General features: G+C 37.9%; 1 protein-coding gene across 1 annotated transcript in view; it reads left to right on the top strand.

Annotated features, from left to right (window-relative positions):
- TEX11 (testis expressed 11) overlaps nucleotides 1–24,823 on the top strand; it is a 373,633-nt gene that overhangs the window by 302,520 nt on the left and 46,290 nt on the right. Inside the window, exons 24-25 of the mRNA XM_082445679.1 lie at nucleotides 2,196–2,312; nucleotides 9,188–9,260. Coding sequence (XP_082301805.1) covers nucleotides 2,196–2,312; nucleotides 9,188–9,260 — 190 coding nt within the window. The remainder of the gene's footprint in view (nucleotides 1–2,195; nucleotides 2,313–9,187; nucleotides 9,261–24,823) is intronic.

Here is a 24,823-nt window from a genome sequence, read left to right as displayed (position 1 = left end):
GTCCCCCCATACCAAAATATCACAAACAACCATCATGGAGCCTAAAGTTCTACCATAAGAGACTTATTCCTTTATCTTTGAAGGAATTTCAGTCTCTCAGAACCTATATCAAAATATAACTGTCTTTACGAGGGAATACTCTAAGAAGTTGTCAATTACCAAAACATTAGGAAGGGTTATGGGTATAAGTCTATAGGAATATTGAATAGGTATCTGGGGACAACAGGAGGTTAAAAGGATGCTAACAAGCCTGGACCTACTTTATAATTTTTCCGAGAGCAGGTTTTGTATGTAAGGATTTGTGAACTTGTTTTGCAATTATAAGCCTTTTAAAATAGTTGTTATCCTCCAAGGTAGAGGTTAAATGCCAGAAAGGGGATCAAGTATTGATTAGAGGATGAAAGGAGAGGTGGCAAAGAATATCCCTCGTACACATTGAGGAGTATGCAGTCTGATATGTTGAGATAGATTAAATGTTTTAGAACTGGAAAGAGCTATAGAGATAATCTAGCACAACTCACTCATTTTATATACGAGTCACCTGAGATGTACAGAGATTGGGTGTCTTGAAATGCTATTAGTTAAATGATGGTGATGATTATGATCACTAAATATTTGGGGAGATTAAGAAATAATGTTTGAAAGTTTAGGTATAATTGCCATTTTAATTAGGTGAAATAAATTAGCTTTAGTTTTGACATTCATGATAGCACTAGTCGGATTCCATGTTAGAATCAAGTAGCCTAGAATTTTACTGTACTACAAAGCTGGGAGGTTTGTGGGGTTTTTTGAGGTTAATTTGTGCTTTTATTTGCTAGTATAACTTAACTACAGTGGCCTGCAAACTCTTTTGATCTAAAAAATACCTTTTACATCACAGTCCAACAAACACACACACATATATAATATGCATACATATATAAGCGAAACAAAAGTTTTGCCAAAAATGTCTACCCTGAGTGTTAATTCTCTTTTTTTTTGAGACTTTTTTTTAAAGCAGTTTTAGGTTTACAACAAAATTGACAGGAAGGTACAGAAATTCCCCCATATACCCACTCCCGACACATGCATAGCCATTATCAACAGAGTGGTACCTTTTCTTTTTTAAACCAAGGACAAACTGCGTTGACACATCATAAAACCAAAGTCCACAGTTCACCTTAGGGTTCACTTTATTGAAGTGAGTAGTGTTGCACGTTCTATGGGTTTGGACAAAAGTATAATGACATATATCCATCATTATAATGTCATAAAAGTATTTCACTGCTCAATAAAAACTTCTGTACTCTGTGTATTCAGCTCCCCTCTCCCCACCAAACTCCTGGCAACCATTGATCTTTTTATTGTCTCCATAGTTTTGCCTTTTCCAGAATGGCATATAGTTGGAATCTATTTTTTTTTCCCTTGAATAAAGAGATTCAAAGTCTTTATGTCTATAAGACCACTTATGGCCCACTCATGTGTGGACCTCACTGGCTCTAGGTGGCAAACTTCCCCACTAAATACTGTAGCTTTTCTTCCAATATTGAGACCTGTCCCGCTGGTCTTACCCAGAAGCCATGTGGAGCTACAGGGGGACATGTGTTGGGTATTTGTTCATAGGAAGGCCACAAGTTTGTGCCCCTTGTCGCAATGAACTCAGATTTCTGTTGGGTGTGTTGAAAACAGAGGAGCCATTTCTTCAGGCCCCCTGCTCTGAGCACACCCCATGGGAGTTTTTTCTAAAGCTGGAGGACAAGGTTTAATGATGAGGTTATGCCTAATGCCTGTCAAGATTTGACATTGTCTCTTTCAACCATGAACAATACAGGTACTAATTTCAGCTCTATTCAATGCAAAGGGGAAATCTATTTGCCAGGGGGAAAATCACTTAGAAATTACAACATAAACCAAGAAGTAAATCACTAGATAGAAATACAGGGCCAAATGACAGTACTTGTCACTGGGAAAGATAGGAAAATTGTGAAGAAAGGAAGCTTTTTAATCTCTAGAAAGGTGCTAAAAAAACAATAGAAAGTAATGGAAAATTAAAACCGTAAATCAGTGTTATAGTCTATATCATTTTTAAGGTGAGATGTGCTTTTCCAGCTGAATTTTGTCATTCAGGCAGGATTTTGCTGATTTTCATTCTGATTGTTTGTGTTCACCTGGCAGAATTCTCACTATTCACTGATGTTCTGGTTATTTCTTATCAGCTGTCCCAGTTTTGTCCTTCTGATCAAGCAATTCTGATTGCACAGAAAACATGTTTACTTGTGGCATCTGCAGTTGATCTAGGACAAGGGAGAAAAGCTTCAACAACTTCCGAACAGGTAATGTGCAACCTTCAAGGAAAACACAAGCATTCAGTGTGCTGTTTGGTATGTTTGCTTTCCCTGATGCAGTTGTTTTTGATTCTCTTTAAAGAATCCTTTCCTCCATTCTAGCAACATCTTGATTTCAAAGATTTGTAATGGCTACTTCCTTCCTAAGGAAAGGTCACATTTGGCTTGGCCTCTTCTTTTAAAATGCCCTTTGCCATGGACCATTTTTTCTGAATCTGTTTTGAAATATTCTTTATCTTCATCATCTCCCTGTGATCACATGTGGTCCATAGGAGTTTCTTCTCTATTTCTTTTTCCTTTCACACATTCTCTAAGGAAGCACTCATTTACTTCCACAGCTTTGATAGCCATCTGAAATTATTTAGTTGGCTTGTTTTCCGTCACTCAATTGCATTTGCTTTCTTTGGCCCACATTCTTAAATATTTTATCATTAACTCAATTTTAACAAGAAGAAGACAGAATTCCTACTTTTGCCTGAATTCCACTCTCAGCTTAAACCTTACCCCTTTTAGGAGATACCAACATCAACATCTTGCTCTCCCATCTACCAGAGTATTCTTTGGTTTGTCTTTATTTCTTTATCTTCCTTCTTTCAAGCTAAGAAAGTTATCACCAAGTTGGACCACTAGCATTTTTGTATGGTTTTAAGTTCTAGGTCTCTCTGCTTTTTTCTCTTCCCTAGACAAAGAAAACATCCCAATTTCCCATACCTACCAGCTTCTTTTCTTTCCAGTTGGTATAAAATCCTTCTTGGTGCTTATTCTCTTCCTTCTGTTAATCTGTTCTTCTATATGATTCTTTGCATCTGGAACAAACTCTTAGCAGATCTCTGCCAACATATTTTCTTTCCTTTCTCTTCCCTTCTTGAGTTCAACTCAAAAAACATATGAGTACCAAACACTCTGCTAGGTACTGGGGATAAAGAAGATAAAGTCGTTGTCCTGAGGAGTAAAGGGGCCTCTTCTTAGAAACCTTTCCATTGTAAAAGAAGATGAAAAAAAGAATCTACGAGCCTCAGAGCAAAACCAAAACAAACATTTTGCTTCTTAACAAGTAAGGGTGTTGTCAAACTCAAGTTCATGTGCCCCACACACAGTGAGGCCAAACAAACTGAAATGTCAGAGTTTGGAGCAGAGAAAGGCTTATTGCAAGGGCCATGCAAGGAGAACGGGTGGCTCATGCTCAAAAGACCCGAACTCCCCAATGGATTTCAGGTAAGAAGTTTTTATATGCCAAATTTGGGGGGGAGGTGCTGCAGAGTGTGTAACCCTCCTCTGATTGGTTGGTGGTGAGGTAACAGGATGGTGTTCCAGGAATCTCAATCATCAGCCTTCTGGTTCCAACCTGTCTGGGGTCCACATGCTTGTGCTCAGCCTAAAGTTATCATCTTCCACCTGGGTGGGGGCCTTAGTTCCTGTAGAAGAACTCAGAGATATATATCAAACTGTTATCCACATCCCCCAAGGAGGAACCAGGACCACCATCCTGCACTATTGTTTTCTTTCTGCATTCCCTCACTCTTCTAATTAGTAACTGTTTGAATCTGCCCTTTGGAACTCAGGGAAGGTCTAGGAGGCTGAAAGCCTTTATTCTACAAACAAGAAATGGGGGAACGGAAAGGTTTTTATTCCCCAGGAGGGCCCCACAGGGTCGTACTCTGTTTCAACGGTATTCTCACAATAAGGTCTTTTGCTTTACTAAGAAAACAATAACATCTTGTTTTCACATAGCGGTTTTAACTTTTTAAAAGCTTTCCCTCTTAAGTTGGTAGTCCTGAGTCTGTTAAATTTGTAGCTGAGTGAATAGAGATCAAATTGACGTGAGGGAAATTTCACAAACTCTTAAGTATGATCCTTAATTATTTTGTTTGTTTCTAACACTGTTCTTTTTTTCCTGTGTTCTTTCTCTTGCACACACTTATGTTTCCTAAGAACTCTCTAACCTAGTAACCTTTCTATAATCTTCTTTGCTTTTGAAAGGATATCTGTTTAGATAATTGAAGATGTACTTCTGCCTTTCCCCATGTTAGCCTGGCCCCTATGAGTTAGACCGTGGTGCTCTTTCTCTAATGAAGATTTGTTGGATTCTATTATTTACAACTGTTCCTTGTTCTCTAAATCCTCATCAATTGAAGTATTTCCAAATAAGTATATTATGAAGCAATATAGATAGACTGCATAATCCTATCAACATTGCATCTAGTCTCCTGAGTATGAGGTGGGGAAAGTGAGGGATGCTTTAAAATATATATAGTAATTGTAAGTTATCAAGGAACCACATCTTTTTCCTAGAACAGGACAATTTGTTACTGAAGGGGAAGCTAGGGAAGAGATCTGGTCTTCTGTTAATTACTTATCCTTCATTTCTACTTCTTTGATCTAAGGAAAGAACCAACAGGTTAGGCAAGGTATTGTGTGATCAAAAGATTTGAAAGGTGTGCTTGGGCCAAAGATGAGTAGAGCATGGGGATGCCTGATTTAAACCTTAGTACAATATAGCTTTGCTAAATTGACAAGAAAAGGGGTTTCCTGCTGAGGGCAGTTTCCTACAAAGAGCTGCTTACAAAGGTAAGCCCAAAACCTAATGGGGAAAACAACATTAAACCCCAAGGCTTAAAAACAATCCTCCTTGTCTTGGTGCCCCACATTTTGAACGCACTGGGGCTGCAGTTGGGCCCCCAAGCCTCTAGACCCCACCTGCATGGCTCTGCCAGGTGCAGTACATACTGCAGCTCTCACAAGTTAGGGTTCAGGCTGGAATTCCACAAGGTGGTTCTACTGGTCTGGGGTAGAAGGCTCTGTGGGGCATTGCCCTAGTGAGGGCTTTCTGCAGTGATTCTCCCCTACAGAGGTTCTTTGCCTGGGCACTGACGGTCTCTGGGGCACCTTTTGAAATTTAGGAGAGGGCAGCAGTGCCCCAGCTCTTGCACTCTGAATACCGGGGAGAAAACACCAAGCTGATGCCTTCCAGAGGTTTGCAACCTGTGCCTTCTGGAGGGACAACCACAGCAGCCTGTGCTGCACTTGGGGTGTCTGAGGAGCATGGTACGGGAATTTGAGGAGCACAGCCCAGGAGATGAGATGGCTCTGGGCTGCAGTGGGCCCCTCCTTTGAAATCCTTCTGCCCCGCAGGCCCTTGCACTCTGGGCCTGTGATGGGAGGGCCAGCCCCAAAGATCTCTGATCTGCTGTTGAGGTTATTCTTCCTTTGCCTTGGACAATAGGTCCTGGCTTCTGTTTAGATGGCTGACCAATCTCCCCATTGTCTTGACGAATAGCTCCTAGCTTCTGTTGAGATGGTTCATCCACAGCAATCTCCTTATCAATTCAGCCACACCCTTGGTGTTCTCTCCCTTTGAAGCTTTCTTATTTCTTTCAATATTAATGGGCTGAGAATTTTCCACATTTTAAAATTCTGCTTAATTTTTGATTAACAATTCCACCTTTAAATCATTTCCCTCTTCTCACATTTTACTATAAGCATTCAAGAGAAACCAAGCTACTCTTCAACACTTTGCTTAGAAATTTCTTCAGCCAAATATCAATTTCATCACTCACAAGTACTACCTTCTATAAAACACTGGGAACACAAACAATTCAGCCAAGCTCTTTGACACTTTATAGCAAGGATGGCCTTTCCTCCTTTCCTCTAGTTTCCAATGTTCCTCATTTCCATGTGAGACCTCATCAGAATGACATTTACTATCCATATTTCTACCAACATTCGGTCACAACCACTTAGATATTCTCTAAGAAGACTGAGGCTTTCTCTACAGCTCCCCTCTTCTCTTTCTTGGTCCTCAAGAGAATTTCCCTTAACAGTCCATTCATGGCAATGTAGACTTTCTAGCATGCACCTGCAAACTCTTCCAGACTCTGCCCATTACCCAGTTCCAAAGCTGCTTCCATATTTTTAGGTATTTGTTACAGCAGCACCCCACCATCAGTACCAATTTTCTGTCTCAGTCCATTCAAGCTGCTATAACAAAACACAATAGACTGGGTAGGTTATAAACAACAGAAATTTATTTCTCACAGTTCTGGAGGCTGAAAGTCCCAAGATCAAGGTGCCAGGATGGTTGTGTTCTCTGATGAGGTCTCTCTTCCTCCTTTATAGCTGACACCTTTTTGCTGTGTCCTCCCATGATGGAAAGCGCCAAGGATCTCTGGAACCTTCTTATAAAAAGCACAAATCTCATGTATGAGGGCTCCATCCTATGACTTTAGCATCTCTCAAAGGCCCCACCTGCTAATACCTTCACCTTTGGGGTATGATTTTAACATATGAATTTGGGGGCATATATTCAGACCATAACATCATAGCTTGAGCAGCATCCCATAAGTATTGGTTTGTTTGTTTTTTTCTTTTCATTCATCGCAAAATATTTTTTAATTTTCATTCTGATTTCTTCTTTGACCCATTGTTTATTTAGGAATCTATTGTTTAATATCCACATGTTTCCCAAATTTATTATTATCTTACTGATTTCTAATCTTGTTCCACTGTGGACAGAGTACATACTTTGTGTGACTTCAAGTGATTTTAAATTTATTTGAAGTCTGTGTTGTGGCCTAACAAATGGTCTGTCCTGGATAAAGTGCCATGTGTGCTTGAGAAAGAATGTATTTTCTTCTTGGGTTGGTGAAATGGTATTAAAAAAACTATATATAGTTTTATACAGTTGTTTTTTAAAACAAGAGAAGAAAGAAGAAATATATATTTATACTTTCTTTTACACTTACATAATTACTTTTATCAGTACACTTTGTTTCTTCATTTGGATTCAGATTACTATCTGGTGTCACTTGTTTTCAGCCTGAAGAACCTCTCTTAGCATTTTTATAAAATGGTTCTGCTAGCAAAAAGATTCTCTCAGCTTTTTTTAATCTGAGAATTTATTTTGCTTTCAGCTCTGAAAGATAGTTTTACTGGATATTAGATTCTTGGATGACTGATATTTTCTTTCATTACATTGAATATGTTATCCCACTGCCTTTTTAATCAAAATTCTGCATTTCCTGACATTGTCATCATACCTTCCTTCTTTAAGTGTGGTTTCCTTTAGTTGTTTGAACATATTTATAATAGCTACTTTGAAATCTGCGTCTGCTAAGTTCCAACATTGGACCTTTCCAAAGTCAGTTCCTGTTGCCTACTTTATTCCTGTGTATGGGTCATACTTCTTGTTTCTTTGCATATCTTATAATTTTTTGTTGAAAACTGGACATTTTGCATAATATATTGGAACATCTTTGGATACTGATTCCCCCCCCCCAGGACTTGCTGTTAATATTTGCTTGTTTATTTTTTAGTGACTTGGCTGGGCTAGTTCAGTGCAGTCTATTTCCCACAGCTGTATAGTAGTATACAGCTTCTGATATTACTTATCAGAGATTACAGTCTTTGCCTTTGCAGTCACCCTGACCCCTCCCCTGAAACGGGATGAAAGAAGTTTTAGCAGGGTTATTTTTGACTATCTCTTTCTGTGATCTCCCTGTTAAGCTTCTGAATGGGCTTCTTTTATTGGTATCACACACAGATATAAGTCTTGACTAATTACTAGGTGACTGCTGTGTGTGTGTGTGTGTGTGTTTGTGTGTGTGTGTTTCTGTGTGTGTGTGCATGTGCATGTGCACGCACGTGCACGTGAGTGTTTGAAAATGCTCTTTGGCATAAATTGCTCCACAGTCTGATCCAATTAAAGTAAGGCCCCTTTGAAGGGATAGGGAATCTTCTTAGCTTTCTCTTCCTCTGGTTCTCTCTGTAAACTTCTAGCTGGTCTACTGTTTGGCTTGTTGATATCATTAGTTACCAGCCTCCTCTTAATTGCCCACACCAAAATCTCCACTTTTTTTTATAGTGCCCTTAGACTCGAAGTTCCTCAAGCTCTATTTCAATAAAAGTCAGTCTCCTTAGGGTGACTACAGAGCTCACTCTTCTAATGGCCTTCCTCTCCTCCTGAGCAGAAACTCTATACCACTGCTTTGAAACTAGAGGCAGGGATAGTGACCCATTTGTATCAGAGTGACAATACAGCTCTATGAGTCAGGGCTAGGCAAAAGTCGTAGTCCCTAGCATTCTTGGCTTGCCTCTTCCAGCATGGAAACTCTATCTTATAAGCAAGCTGAGGTGAGGGCAATTGAGACCCAGTATTCTCAATTTGCAATGTCTGGTATGGGGACTGGGTAGAAGAAGAGAGCTCAAGGCTTCTCAGTTGTGCTTGTTTATAATAGAACTAATGCAATACAGATCTTGGGGAGGGGGATGAGAAGTACTGGCAGCATGCCCATTCTGGTCATCCCTAGCCTGGAAACTAAGGATAGCGTGAGCCCCATCTTCTTGGCCACACCCACCTAAAGTGCACTTACATCACACTGAGCTTGGGGGAGAGTGAACAGATCATGGCTCAACTGCTACAGGTACTCACTGTTCTTACTGAGACTTAGTAGATTTCCTAGAATAGATGTTTCCCCATTTGCTATATGCCCTTAGGGCAATTTCCTGAGACTTTACATGATTGTGTTTTAAAATTTTCACCAGTTATGTTAGTTTTGCTGGGGAGAGGATCCATGGCTCTCCTCATACCACCATTCTGGAAGTGCTTCTCTTCTATCCTAGATTATTAAAGAAATTGATAATGTTCAAGATTTTCTATATAATCCTCATTTTCCTGGAACATTAAGGAAAAGTAAAAAAATATAGAGAGAGGCTAATATTTATATATAAATTCCAAATATTCACTTTATACTTTCATTTTTCTATAGTTTTTTTTTAACTGTTTTTAGTGAAAATGATATTATTTTTATTTGCTTAAAGTTTGGTTTGGTTGAGACTAATTTTCTCATGGCTTTCTTACCAAATAGACCAGGTTACTGAATCGTGCACTTGATCAGATCCATAAATGCAGAGACATCTGGAATCTCCTGAAAGAAACAGGTACAGTGGGACTGGGAGTTTGGTAACACAGTTATAAAAGGGGTTTCAAATCTTAATAACCTAGTCTTTATCACCAGAAATTTGTCCTACTGCAATACTTGATAACCAGTCAAATGATTCTTTAAGAGCTAGCTTTTCCCCATGGTGTGTCTGTATTTTGACTCTTTGACATACTACTTAGAGTAAGAACATTTTTTACCTTGATTTTTATTGATGTATAGTATTGAGTATAAAAATAGGACCATAATTGTTCAACATGGCTTTATTGCTCTTAGGTCACTAGATTTGATGTCTAATTTAATCAAGTTTTAACTTTGACTAAATGTAGGGTACAGAGTCTTCCAAACCAAAATTACAATATCAGATACTGCTAACATTTTGTTATGAAATAATCAAAATAATAGTAAACCTTTTGAAGTTACATAGTAGCTTGCTACTGTTTCCTGATTAAGGATGGTATTATTAGATAGACTTTATTATATTGTGTCCATCTGTTTCTGTTTTATTTAGAATTTTTAAAAAAATCAATAGATATTGAATTGAATTACATGCCTTTTAAGCTTCTATAGAGATAATCATACGGTTTTTCTCTTTTGAAGTATTACTATATTGAATTATAATAATAATATATTCCCTAAAATTGAGTCATTGTTGCATTTCTGGAATAACCCCTATTTGGTCATGGTGTATTATTATTTTTTAAAATGCTGATGAATTTGGTTTCCTAATATTTAGAAATTATTGGTCTATCATTTTGTGTGTGTTCATACATGATATCTTTGATGGATTTTGATATCAAACTATAGGAATTATAAGGAAGAACATAAACACATAAAATTTAGTTCACCTCTCTCAATCTATGGCAGGCATTTAAAAGAATGCAAACAATAAAAAGAAAGGACAGAGAATACCTAAATAACATTCTTAGTATGGAAGATTTAATAGAAATATACTCTATAGCCTGAAAACATACTTTATAGCCTGAGAATAGAAAACTCATTTTCTTTTCATGTGCCCTTTGAACATTTACAAAATTGATCACAAGAAAAACCTGAATAAAAAAAAGAAAAACGTGAATAAATTCTAAGACATAGAAATAAAACAAACAGCATTATCTGATCACAATGCAATAAAACTAGAAATTAATAATGGAATCAGGAAACAAAACCCTTGACCAGTTGGACATTTTAAACAACAGTAATAACGGAAAATCTAGAAAATCATGATAACAAGAATACCTCATAACAGAATCTAAATTGCTAAAGCAATGCTCAGCATGAAATTCATACCTTCAGTGCCTTTTATTTTAAAAGTATATCAGAATGCTAGCTGTCTACTGAAAAATCAATTTCTTCTTTCTAGGAACACAGCTAGACTCTTATCTATCTATCTATCTATTTATCTATTTATCATCTATCTATGTCATTAGAGACTTGCAAATTTAAACAACAATGAGATGCCACGACACACCTGTTAAATGGCAAAAATTTAAAACACTGAAAACACCAAATGCTGGTAAGTATGTGGAACAACAGGGATGCTCATTCATTGCTGACAGGAATGCAAAATGGTTTAGCCACATTGAAAGACAGCTTGGCAATTTCTTACAAAACTAAGCGTACTCTTGCTATACAATCCAGCAGCTGTGTTCCCTGGTATTTACCCAAATAAATTGAAAACTTATGTCCATGAAAAGACCTGCACATGGATGTTTATAGCAGCTTTATTCACAATTGCTAAAATTTGGAAGCAACCAAGATGTCCTTCAGTAGGTGAATGGATAAACTGTGGAATGTCCAAACAATGAAATATTATTCAGGGTTAAGAAGAAATGAACTATTAAGCCATGAAAAGACATGAAGGAAACTTAAGTGCATATTACTAAGTGAAGGAAGCCAATCTGAAAATGCCACATACTATATGATTCCAACTATATGACATTCCAGAAAAGACAAAACTATGGAGACAATAAAAGGATCATTGGTCGCCAGGGGTGAGTTGTGGAAGGAGGGTTGAATAGATAGAACACAGAAAATTTTTAGGGCAGTGAAACTATTATGTATGATACTACAATGGTGGATACATGTTATTATACATTTGTCAAAATCCATAGAATGTACAACACCAAGAGTGAATCCTAATGTAACCTATGGAATTTGGGTAAAAATGATATGTCACTGTAGATTCATTGATTGTAACAAATGTACCACTATGGTACAGGATGTCAATAGTGGGGGAGGTTGTATGCAGTGGGGGATAGGGTATATATGGGAACATTCAGTACTTTCCACTCAATTTTGCTGTGAACCTAAAACTGCTTTGAAGGATGGCTATCATCGGTGCTCCTTCCAGCAACAGTAGAAAAGCGTGCCCCTGTGCCGATGCTCTTCCACCTGGGCCCTGGAAATGAAACGCACGTGGATCAAACCTGAATTCCAAAGCAGCCAACCCACAGACCAACCTGGGAGAAATTATTCTTTGCTGTTGGGTGATTTACAAGGTGATAAAAGAACTTCAAGCTGCAAAAGCCGTGTGGAAGACAGGCTCTTGGTGCTCCAGCCAGGCATCAGGGCTGTGCCACGGAGGTGGGAGAGCCAAGTTCAGGACACTAGTCCACAAGAGACCTCCCAGATCCACGTAATATCAAACGGCGAAAATCTCCCAGAGATCTCCATCTCAACGCCAAGACCCAGCTTCACTCAACAACCAGCAAGCTCCAGTGCTGGACACCCTATGCCAAACAACTAGCAAGACAGGATCACAACCCCATCCATTAGCAGAGAGGCTGCCTAAAACCATAATAAGGCCACAGACACCCCCAAACACACCAACAGACGTGGACCTGCACACCAGAAGGACAAGATACAGCCTCATCCACCGGAACACAGGCACTAGTCCCCTGCACCAGGAAGCCTACACAACCCACTGAACCAACCTTAGCCACTGGGGACAGACACCAAAAACAACGGGAACTATGAACCTGCAGCCTGTGAAAAGGAGACCCCAAACAGAGTAAGTTAAGCAAAATGATAAGACAGAGAAACACACAGCAGATGAAGGACCAAGGCAAACACCCACCAGACCTAACAAATGAAGAGGAAATAGGCAGTCTACCTGAAAAAGAATTCAGAATAATGATATTAAAGATGATCCAAAATCTTGGAAATAGAATGGAGAAAATACACGAAACGTTTAACAAGGACCTAGAAGAACTAAAGAGCAAACAGACAGTGATGAACAACACAATAAATGAAATTAAAAATTCTCTAGAGGGGATCAATAGCAGAATAACTGAGGCAGGAGAACGGATAAGTGACCTGGAAGATAAAATAGTGGAAAAAACTACTGCAGAGCAGAATAAATAAAAAAGAATGAAAAGAATTGAGGACAGTCTCAGAGACCTCTGGGACAACATTAAACACACCAACATTCTAATGATAGGGGTCCCAGAAGAAGAAGAGAAAAAGAAAGGGACTGAGAAAATATTTGAAGAGATTATAGTTGAAAACTTCCCTAATATGGGAAAGGAAATAGTTAATCAAGTCCAGGAAGCACAGAGAGTCCCATACAGGATAAATCCAAGGAGAAACACGCCAAGGCACATATTAATCAAACTGTCAAAAATTAAATACAAAGAACAAATATTAAAAGCAGCAAGGGAAAACAACAAATAACACATAAGGGAATCCCCATAAGGTTAACAGCTGATCTTTCAGCAGAAACTCTGCAAGCCAGAAGGGAGTGGCAGGACATATTTAACGTGATGAAGGAGAAAAACCTACAACCAAGATTACTCTACCCAGCAAGGACATCATTCAGATTTGATGGAGAAATTAAAACCTTTACAGACAAGCAAAAGCTAAGAGAATTCAGCACCACCAAACCAGCTTTACAACAAATGCTAAAGGAACTTCTCTAGGCAGGAAACACAAGAGAAGGAAAAGACCTACAATAATAAACCCAAAACAATTAAGAAGATGATAATAGGAACATACCTAATGATAATTACCTTAAATGTAAATGGATTAAATGCTCCAACCAAAAGACATAGACTGGCTGAATGGATACAAAAACAAGACCCGTATATATGCTGTCTACAAGAGACCCCCTTCAGACCTAGGGACACACACAGACTGAAAGTGAGGGGATGGAAAAAGATATTCCATGCAAATGGAAACCAAATAAAGCTGGAGTAGCAATTCTCATATCAGACAAAATAGAATTTAAAACAAAGACTATTACAAGAGACAAAGAAGGATGCTACATAATGATCAAGGGATCAATCCAAGAAGAAGATACAACAATTATAAATATATATGCACCCAACATAGGAGCACCTCAATACATAAGGCAAATACTAACAGCCATAAAAGGGGAAATCGACAGTAACACCATCATAGTAAGGGACTCTTAACACCCCACTTTCACCAATGCACAGATCATCCAAAATGAAAATACATAAGGAAACACAAGCTTTAAATGATACATTAAACAAGATGGACTTAATTGATATTTATAGGACATTCCATCCAAAAACGACAGAATACACATTCTTCTCAAGTGCTCATGGAACATTCCCCAGGATAGATCATATCTTGGGTCACAAATCAAGCCTTGGTAAATTTAAGAAAATTGAAATCATATCAAGTAACTTTTCTGACCACAATGCTATGAGACTAGATATCAATTAAAGGAAAAAATCTGTAAGAAATACAAACACATGGAGGCTAAACAACACACTACTTAATAACGAAGAGATCACTGAAGAAATCAAAGAGGAAATCAAAAAATACCTAGAAACAAATGAAAATGAAAACACGACAACCCAAAACCTATGGGATGCAGCAAAAGCAGTTCTAAGAGGGAAGTTTATAGCAATACAATCCTACCTTAAGAAACAAGAAACATCTCAAATAAACAACCTAACCTTACCCCTAAAGCAATTAGAGAAAGAAGAACAAAAAAACCCCAAAGTTAGCAGAAGGAAAGAAATCATAAAGATCAGATCAGAAATAAATGGAAAAGAAATGATGGAAACGATAGCAAAGATCAATAAAACTAAAAGCTGGTTCTTTGAGAAGATAAACAAAATTCATAAACCATTAGCCAGACTTACCAAGAAAAAAAGGGAGAAGACTCAAATCAATAGAATTAGAAATGAAAAAGGAGAAGTAACCACTGACACTGCAGAAATACAAACGATCGTGAGAGATTACTACAAGCAATTCTATGCCAATAAAATGGACAACCTGGAAGAAATGGACATATTCTTAGAAATGCACAAACTGCCGAGACTGAACCAGGAAGAAATACAAAATATGAACAGACCAATCACAAGCACTGAAATTGAAACTGTGATTAAAAACCTTCCAACAAACAAAAGCCCAGGACCAGATGGCTTCACAGGCGAATTCTATCAAACATTTAGAGAAGAGCTAACACCTATCCTTGTCAAACTCTTCCAAAATATTGCAGAGGGAGGAACACTTCCAAACTAATTCTACGAGGCCACCATCACCCTGATACCAAAACCAGACAAAGATGTCACAAAGAAAGAAAACTACAGGCCAATATCACTGATGAACACAGATGCAAAAATCCTCAACAAAATACTAGCAAACAGAATCCAACAGCACATTAAAAGGATCATACACCATGATCAAGTGTGGTTTATCCCAGGAATGCAAGGATTCTTCAATATACGCAAATGGAAAAGAAATGATGGAAACGATAGCAAAGATCAATAAAACTAAAAGCTGGTTCTCTGAGAAGATAAACAATATTGATAAACAATTAGCCAGACTTATCAAGATAAAAAGGGAGAAGACTCAAATCAATAGAATTAGAAATGAAAAAGGAGAAGTAACAACTGACCGTGCAGAAATACAAAGGATCATGAGAGATTACTACAAGCAACTATATGCCAATAAAATGGACAAATTCTTAGATATGTACAACCTTCCGTAACGGAACAAGGAAGAAAGAGAAAATATGAACAGACCAATCACAAGCTCTAAAATTGAAACTGTGGTTAAAAATCTTCCAACAGGGGACTTCCCTGGTGACGCAGTGGTTGAGAATCTGCCTGCCAATGCAGGGGACACAGGTTCGAGCCCTAGTCTGGGAAGATCCCACATGCCGCGGAGCAGCTGGGCCCGTGAGCCACAACTACTGAGCCTGCGCGTCTGGAGCCTGTGCTCCGCAACGAGAGGCCGCGATAGTGAGAAGCCTGCACACCATGATGAAGAGTGGCCCCCGCTCGCCACAACTAGAGAAAGCCCTTTCACAGAAACGAAGACCCACCACAGCCAAAAATAAATAAATTAATTAATTAATTTAAAAAAAATTCTTCCAAGAAACAAAAGCGCAGGACCAGATGGCTTCACAGGCGAATTCTATCAAACATTTAGAGAAGAGCTAACACCTATCCTTCTCAAACTCTTCCAGAATATAGCAGAGGGAGGAACACTCCCAAACTCCTTCTATGAGGCAACCATCAGTCTGATACCAAAACCAGACAAAGATGTCACAGAGAAAGAAAACTACAGGCCAATATCACTGATGAACATAGATGCAAAACTCCTCAGCAAAATACTAGCAAACAAAATCCAACAACACATTAAAAGGATCATACACCATGATCAAGTGGGGTTTATCCCGGGAATGCAAGGCTTCTTCAATATACGCAAATCAATCAACGTGATACACCATATTAACAAACTGAATAAGAAAAACCATATGATCATCTCAATAGATGCAGAGAAAGCTTTGACAAAATTCAACACCCATTTATGATAAGAACCCTCCAGAATATAGGCATAGAGGAAATTTTCCTCAACATAATAAAGGCCGTATATGACAAACCCACAGCCAACATCATCCTCAATGGTGTAAAGCTCAAACCATTTCCACTAAGATCAGGAACAAGACAAGGTTGCCCACTCTCACCACTATTATTCAACATAGTTTGGAAGTTTTAGCCACAGCGGTCAGAGAAGAAAAAGAAATAAAAGGAATCCAAATGGGAAAAGAAGAGGTAAAGCTGTCACTGTTTGCACATGACATGATACTATACATAGAGAATCCTAAAGATGCTACCAGAAAACTACTAGAGCTAATCAATGAATTTGGTAAAGTAGCAGGATACCAAATTAATGCACAGAAATCTCTTGCATTCGTATACACTAAAGATGAAAAATCTGAAAGTGAAATTAAGAAAACACTCCCATTTACCATTGCAAGAAAAAGAATAAAATATCTAGGAATAAACCTATGTAAGGAGAAAAAAGAACTGTATGCAGAAAATTATAAGACACTGATGAAAGAAATTAAAGATGATACAAATAGATGGAGAGATATACCATGTTCTTGGATAGGAAGAATCAACATTGTGAAAATGACTCTACTATCCAAAGCAATCTACAGTTTCAATGCAATCCCTATCAAACTACCACTGGCATTTTTCACAGAACTAGAACAAAAAATTTCACAATTTGTATGGAGACACAAAAGTCCCCGAATACCCAAAGCAATCTTGAGAAAGAAAAACGGAGTTGGAGGTATCAGGCTCCCTGACTTCAGACTATACTACAAATCTACAGTAATCAAAACAGTATGGTACTGGCACAAAAACAGAAATATAGATCAATGGAACAGGATAGAAAGCCCAGAGATAAACCCACACACGTATGGTCACCTTATCTTTGATAAAGGAGGCAAGAATATGCAGTGGAGAAAGGCAGCCTCTTCAATAAGTGGTGCTGGGAAAACTGGACAGCTACATGTAAAAGATTGAAATTAGAAAACTTCCTAACACCGTACACAAAAATAAACTCAAAATGGTTTAAAGACCAAAATGTAAGCCAGACACCATCAAACTCTTAGAGGAAAACATAGGCAGAATACTCTATGACATAAATCACAGCAAGATCCTTTTTGACCATCTCCTAGAGAAATGGAAATAAAACCAAAAATAAACAAATGGGACCTAATGAAACTTAAAAGCTTTTGCACAGCAAATGAAACCATAAACAAGACCAAAAGACAACCCTCAGAATGGGAGAAAATATTTGCAAATGAAGCAACTGACAAAGGATTAATCTCCAAAATTTACATGCAGCACATGCAGCTCAATGTAAAAAAAACAAACAACCCAATCCAAAAATGGGCAGAAGACCTAAATAGACATTTCTCCAAAGAAGATATACAGATTGCCAACAGACACATGAAAGAATGCTCAACATCATTAATCACTCGAGAAATGCAAATCAAAACTACAATGAGGTATCAGCTCACACCAGTCAGAATGGCCATCATCAAAAAATCTAGAAACGGGGCTTCCCTGGTGGCGCAGTGGTTGAGAGTCTGCCTGCCAATGCAGGGGACACGGGTTCGAGCCCTGGTCTGGGAAGATCCCACATGCCGCGGAGCAGCTGGGCCCGTGAGCCACAACTACTGAGCCTGCGCGTCTGGAGCCTGTGCTCCACAACAGGAGAGGCCGCGATGGTGAGGGGCCCGCGCACCGCGATGAAGAGTGGCCCCCGCTTGCCACAACTAGAGAAAAGCCCTTGCACAGAAACGAAGACCCAACACAGCCATAAATAAATAAGTAAAATTAAAAAAAAAAATTTAAAAGAATCAGAGCCTCTGTCCAAAGTGGCCCTGAATGATTTTGAAAAAAAAAAAAAAATCTAGAAACAATAAATGCTGGAGAGGGTGTGGAGAAAAGGGAACCCTCTTTCACTGTTGGTGGGAATATAAATTGATACAGCCACTATGGAGAACAGTATGGACGTTCCTTAAAAAACTAAAAATAGAACTACCATATGACCCAACAATCCCACTACTGGGCATATACCCTGAGAAAACCATAATTCAAAAAGAGTCATGTACCAAAATGTTCATTGCAGCTGTATTTACAATAGCCAGGACATGGAAGCCACCTAAGCGTTCCATCGACAAATGAATGGGTAAAGAAGATGTGGCACATATATACAATGGAATATTACTCAGCCATAAAAAGGAATGAAACTGAGTTATTTGTAGTGAGGTGGATGGACCTAGAGTCTGTCATACAGAGTGAAGTAAGTCAGAAAGAGAAAAAGAAATACCGTATGCTAACACATATATATGGAATCTAAAAAAAAAAAATGATCATGAAGGACCTAGGGGCGAGACGGGAATAAACATGCAGACCTACTAGAGAATGGACTTGAGGATACGGGGAGGGGGAAGGGTAAGCTGGGACAAAGAGAGAGAGTGGCATGGACACATATACACTACCAAATGTAAAATAGATAGCTAGTGGGAAGCAGCCGTATAGCACAGGGAGATCAGCTCGGTGCTTTGTGACCACCTAGAGGGGTGGGATAGGGAGGGTGGGAGGGAGGGAGATGCAAGAGGGAAGAGGTATGGGGACATATGTATATGTATAACTGATTCACTTTGTTATAAAGCAGAAACTAACACACCATTGTAAAGCAATTATACTCCAATAAAGATGTTAAAAAAAAAAGAATGGCTATCATCAAAAAGGCAAGGGAGAGGGCTTCCCTGTTGGTGTAGTGATTGAGAATCCGCCTGCCGATGCAGGGCACACGGGTTTGAGCCCTGGTCCCAGAAGATCCCACATGCCGCCGAGCAGCTAAGCCTGTGCGCCACAACTACTGAGCCTGCACTCTAAAGCCTGCAAGCCACAACTACTGAAGCCCACGTGCCTAGAGCCTGTCCTCTGCAACAGGAGAAGCCACCACAATGAGAAGCCCACGCACCGCAACAAAGAGTAGCCCCTGCTGTCCGCAAGTAGAGAAAAGCCTGCATGCAGCAACGAAGACCCAACGCAGCCAAAAATAAATAAATAAATCTTTAAAAAATTTAAAAAGGCAAGGGAGGATGTGGAGAAAAGGGAATCCTTGTGCACTGTTGATGGGACTGTAAATTGGTACAGGTACTATGAAAAACAATGTGGAGGTTCCTCAAAAAATTAAAAATAGAACCACCATATGATCCAGAAATCCCACTACTGAGTATATATCCGAAGGAAATGAAATCACTATTGCAAAGAGATATCTGCAGCACCATGTTCACTGCAGCATTTTTCGCAATAGTCAAGACATGGAAATAGTCTAAGTATCCATTGAAGGATGAATGGATAAAGAAAATGTGACATACATACATATATATATGTATGTGTATGTACCATTAGTTACAGCTCTAAGGATGATGGGTTGTAAAATGCTATTAAAAACGGATTTTATTTTAAAGTAAAAAAAATAAAGTAAATCTGTTAATTAAAAAATAAATGTGGTAGCAGGAAAGACTATAATAGGAAATTTCTTAGTGTTGACGATTCTTTGTCAGTTTTTCTGGAATATAGTATGCTTTTTCAATTTGTAAATTAAAGTGTTCCTCTTTTTCTAGAAAATTTTCTAGAACTGTTTTTAAACATTTGGTTTTATTTTTTTTCAGTTTTCTTCTTTAGGAACTCTAGGTATGTTTTGGATCTCCTTTGCTTGTCTTCCAAATATACCATCTTCTCTCTTTTTAGAGTTTTAATTTCTGTTCTAATTTTTTGAACACGTTAGAGATTTAACTCGTTAATTAATAAAGGAACCAGTAAGATGTTACAGCTGTTTCAAAAGATGAGTAAAACACACACACACACACACACACACACACACACACACACGGGCAATTAGGAAATGGATTTACAAGTATATTCAAAACTGAATTGCCCATAGGTGTGTGTGAATGTGCATGGGTATGTTATCCTTTGCTATTCCAAAGCTAGGATACAAAGGCCAAGAAACTCTCTCCACCAGATTTATCTGTAGTACTTATAAATTTGAGGAAAATCATCTTTTTTCAAGGTCCTTCAAATTTACTAAGGTCCCTGGCCTTATGGAAAGTGAACTTTTTGTCACATTTAGACTGGGAACCCTCCCTATAAGTCAGGTAACAGGACAGTTCACTGAGAGGACTTCGTAGGCATTTACTCCATACAGCTGAGGTAAGAGCAACCTTATTCCTTAAACGTATCTTATCATACCTGATTAAGTGGCTCTCTTTCTTAAATATGGATAGTTCATGCAAGGCCTTTGTTGCACAATGAGTCCATTTATATCCTGGTTTAAAAAGTGGAAGATTTTTATAGAACCAATGCAAATAACTATATTGCCATGAAAAATAGGGAGACTTAGGAATGGTTTCTGAATTCATAAGGGAGGGGTAGGATGGGGAGGAGGTAAGTGAGAATCATATCATTTTTAAATATTTTAATTTAGTTTACAGAAGCAGCATCTACTAAATTGTTTTGAGTTACAAATAACTTACAAAGAAAAAGGACTTTCTCATAAATTCAGAAAACAGAACATTAAAACATAATCAACGATATTCCAAATAAATAACCACAATAAAATTTCCCTCATCAATTTATTCAGTCCTATATCATTAGTGCTAGATCTTTGGTTAGTAGTCTGCTTTCATGAAGCTGTATGCTTCTAAACTTAAAAAAAAAAATCTCTGGAAATCCTCACTAAGTACACTGGTCTCAAAGTTGTCTATGCAATGTTAACTTAGAAACCTGTACCTGAAAGTCTATTCTGATACGTCAGTAGTTTGAAGAACCTCGTACAGTCCTTTTCTGTGAGTCTCTGAGCCTGTCCTTTGTTGGAGACACAGACTCTGGCCTGTAACTTATAGCAGTCTTCAAGCCAGCAATAGAGTAAAACAAAAACTGTATACTATAGAGAGTTAAGGGCTGTGGTTAATTTAGTAAGGTAACCAATAATATCAGAATGGAGGAAGGCAAACTTCTCTATTGGGGTACAGTACATAACTATTTCATAAGAGTTTTTATTGTGGTAAAAAATATATATATAACATAAATTTGCCATTTTAGCCATTTTTACATATACAAATCAGTGGCATTAATTACATTCACAATGTTGTGCTATTTATTTCCAAAACTTTTTCATCACCCCAAACAGAAACTCTGTACCCATTAAAAAATACCTCCCTATTCCCCCTTCTCCCAGCCCCTGGTAACCTCTAATGTTCTTTATGTCTCTATGATTTTGCCTATTCTAGATATTTCATTTAAGGGCAATCATACGATATTTATACTTTTGAGACTGGCTTATTTCACTTAACATAATGTTTTTAAGGTTCATCCATGTTGTGACATATTAGTACTTCATTCCTTTTTATGGCTGAATAATATTCTATTGTATGGATATACCATATTTTGTTTATCAATTCATCTGTTGATGGACTCTTGGGTTGTTATCACCTTTTAGCTATTATGGATAATGCTGCTATGAGCATTGGTGTACAAATATACAAAGCAAATATCTGTTTGAGTCCCTGCTATCAATCTTTTGGATCTATATCTAGGAGTGGAATTGCTGGGTTATACGATAATTCTACATTTAGCTTTTTGCAGAACTGCCAAACTGTTTTCCATAGCACTACACCATTTTACATTCCCACAAGCACTGAATGAAATTTCTAATTTCTCCACCTCCTGGTAGCCATCCTAGTGAGTATGAAGTGGTATCCCATGGTTTTATTTGCATTTTCCTAATGACTAATGATGTTGAGTGTCTTTTCATGTGTTTATTGTCCATTTATATATCTTCTTTGGGAAAAAAAGGACTTGTCTGTCAAGTCCTTTGCCCATTTAATTGGGTTAGCTGTCTTTTTATTGTTGCTTGTATTAAGCCTAAAAAAGAAAAACCTAAAGTTTCTTCCCCCTCCTGTGTTTTTTCTTTCCTGTATACCTCCTTTACCTTCACAGAGAACACTTCTGGTCACCAAACGTGTGGAGATTTTCCCCCACACGAAGCAATTTTCTGTGACACCAGCTGAGTGTGCTGCAATTCACCTGGGCTTCTGACCAATGGCTATAGATCAGAGATCCCAACAGCTCTCCCCTTGGGTTCAATTAATTTGCTAGAGAGGCTCATGGAGCTCAGGGAAACATTTACTTATGGTTACCAGTTTATTATAAACGGAGATGATAAAGGATACAGATGAACATCCAGATGGAAGAGATGAGTAGGGCAAGGTATGTGAGAAGGGACGCAGATCTTCCATGCCCTCTCTAGACATGCCACTTTCCCAGCACCTTCATTACTTCATCAACCCGGAAGCTCTCGGAACCCTGTACTTTGGGGATTTTTATGGATGCTTCATCACATAGGCATGATTAATCATTAACTCCATTTTCAGCCCTTATCCCTTCTTAAGAGAGTGGGGGACGGGGCTTAAAATTACAAGCTTATAATCATGGCTTGGTCTTTCCAGTGACTAGTCCTCATCCAGGAGCCCACCCAGAGTCACCTCACTAGAACAAAAGATACTCCTATCACCCAGGAAATTACAAGGGTTTCAGGAGCTCTGTGTCAGGAACAATGATCAAAGACCAATATTAGAACAAGAGATGCTTCTTGTGTTCTTATCACTTGGGAAATTATAGGAGTTTTAGGAGCCCTGTACCAGGAACAAGAGGCAGAGACCAATATATATATTTTCTATTATCTCACAAAACCCTTATCAGGTACATCATTTGCAAGTATTTTCTCCTATTCTGTAGGTTGTCTTTTCACTTTCTTGATAATGTCCTTTGATGCACAACAGATTTTAATTTTGATGAAGTCCAGTTTATCTACCTTTTCTTTTGTTGCTCATGATTTTAGTGTCATATTTAAGAATCTATTGCCAAATCCAAGGTCACGAAGATTTGCCCCTATATTTTCTTCTAAGAGCTTTATAGTTTTAGCTCTTATATTTAGGTCATTGGTCCATTTTGAGTTAATTTTTGTATATGGTATGAGGTAAGCATCCAGCTTCATTCTTTTGTGTGTGGAAATCCATTTGCCCCAGCAGTATTTTTTGAAGAGACTTCTTTTCCTCGTTAAGGAGTATTGACATTCTTGTTGAAAATCAGTTGGCCATAGATGTTTATTTCTGTTCTCAGTTCTGTTTTATTATTCTATATGTTTATCCTTAAGGCAGTACCACACTGCTCTGATTACTGTTGCTTTGCTGTAAGTTTTGAAATGGGGAAGTGTGACTCCTCCAACTTTGTTCTTCTTTTTTGAGATTATGTTGACTTTTGGGGGCCCTTACAATTCCATATGAATTTGAGGATTGACTTTTCTATTTCTGCAAAAAAAGGCTGTCAGAATTTGGTAGGTATTGCTTAAGGTAGTTTTGATATCTTACCAATATTAAGTCTTCCAATCCATGAACATGGGATGCCTTTTCATTATTTAGGTCTTGTTTAGTTTCTTTCATCAATGTTTTATAGTTATCAGTATATAAGTCTTTCACCTCCTTGGCTAAATTTACTCCTAGGTATTTTATTCTTTTGGCTGCTATTGTAAATGGAATTGTTTCCTTCATTTCCTTTTTGGATTGTTCACTGCTAATGTATGGAAACACTGCTGATTTTTGCATGTTGCTCTTGTACACTGCAACTTTGTTGAATTCATACATTTCTTGTGGATTCATTGGGATATATATATATATATATATATATATATATATGATCATCTCATCTGTGATCAGCAATAGTTTTATTTCTTCCTTTTTAATGTGGATGCCTTTTATTCCTTTTTCTTGCCTGATTTCTCTGGCTAGAACTTCCAGTACACTTAACAGCAGTGAACACAGGCATCCTTTTTTTGTTCCTGACCTTAGGAAGAAAGCTTTCAGTCTTTCTCCATTGATTATGTTACCTGTGAGCTTTTGTAAATATCCTGTATCAGGCTGAGTATATTCCCTTCTATTCCTAGTTTTCTGAGTGTTTTTTTTCTTTATCATGAAAATGTCTTGGATTTTATCAAATGATTTTTCTGCATCAATTGAGATGATCACGTGGGTTTTTTTCTTTTGTTCTATTAATGATATATTAATATATTATCGATTGATTTGCTTATGCTGAACCAACCTTGCATTCCTGGGTTAAATCCCACCTGGTCACAGTGTATAATCTTTCCATATGTTGTAGGATTTGGCTTACTAGTAGTTTGTTGAACAGTTTTGAATCATTATTCATATAGTATATTGGTCTGTAATGTTCTTTCCTTATGATATCTTAATTTGGCTTGCTGCCAGAGTAATGCTGGCTTCATAGAATGAGTTGGGAAATATTCCCTACTCTTCAGTTTTTTGGAAGAGTTTGAAAAGTGTTGGTGTTAATTCTTTAAGTGTTTGGTAGAATTAATCACTAAAGCCTTGTCATCCTGGACTTTTTTATTAGGAGGGTTTTGGTTACTGATTCTCTTTTAATTTTTTAGGTCTGTTGAGATTTTCTGTTTCTTCTTAAGTCAGTTTAAGTAATGTGTGTGCTTCTAGGTTGTTGTTTCATCTAGGAAATCTAATTTGTTGGCATACAATAGTTCATAGTAATCCTTTTTATTTCTGTAAGGTCAGTAGTGATATCCCCTCTTTTGAATTACTAGAATCTGATTCTAGTAATGAGTCTTCCCTCTTTTATTGTCAGTGTAGCTAAAGGTTTATCAATTTTGTTAATCTCTTCAAATTCTTGGTTTCATTGA

Source organism: Balaenoptera physalus (assembly GCF_965194825.1).
Source record: "Balaenoptera physalus genome assembly, chromosome: X".
In the NCBI taxonomy this organism is placed as follows: domain Eukaryota; kingdom Metazoa; phylum Chordata; class Mammalia; order Artiodactyla; family Balaenopteridae; genus Balaenoptera; species Balaenoptera physalus.
Note: the sequence above shows the minus strand (reverse complement) of the source record. Positions and strands in the feature narration are given on the sequence as shown.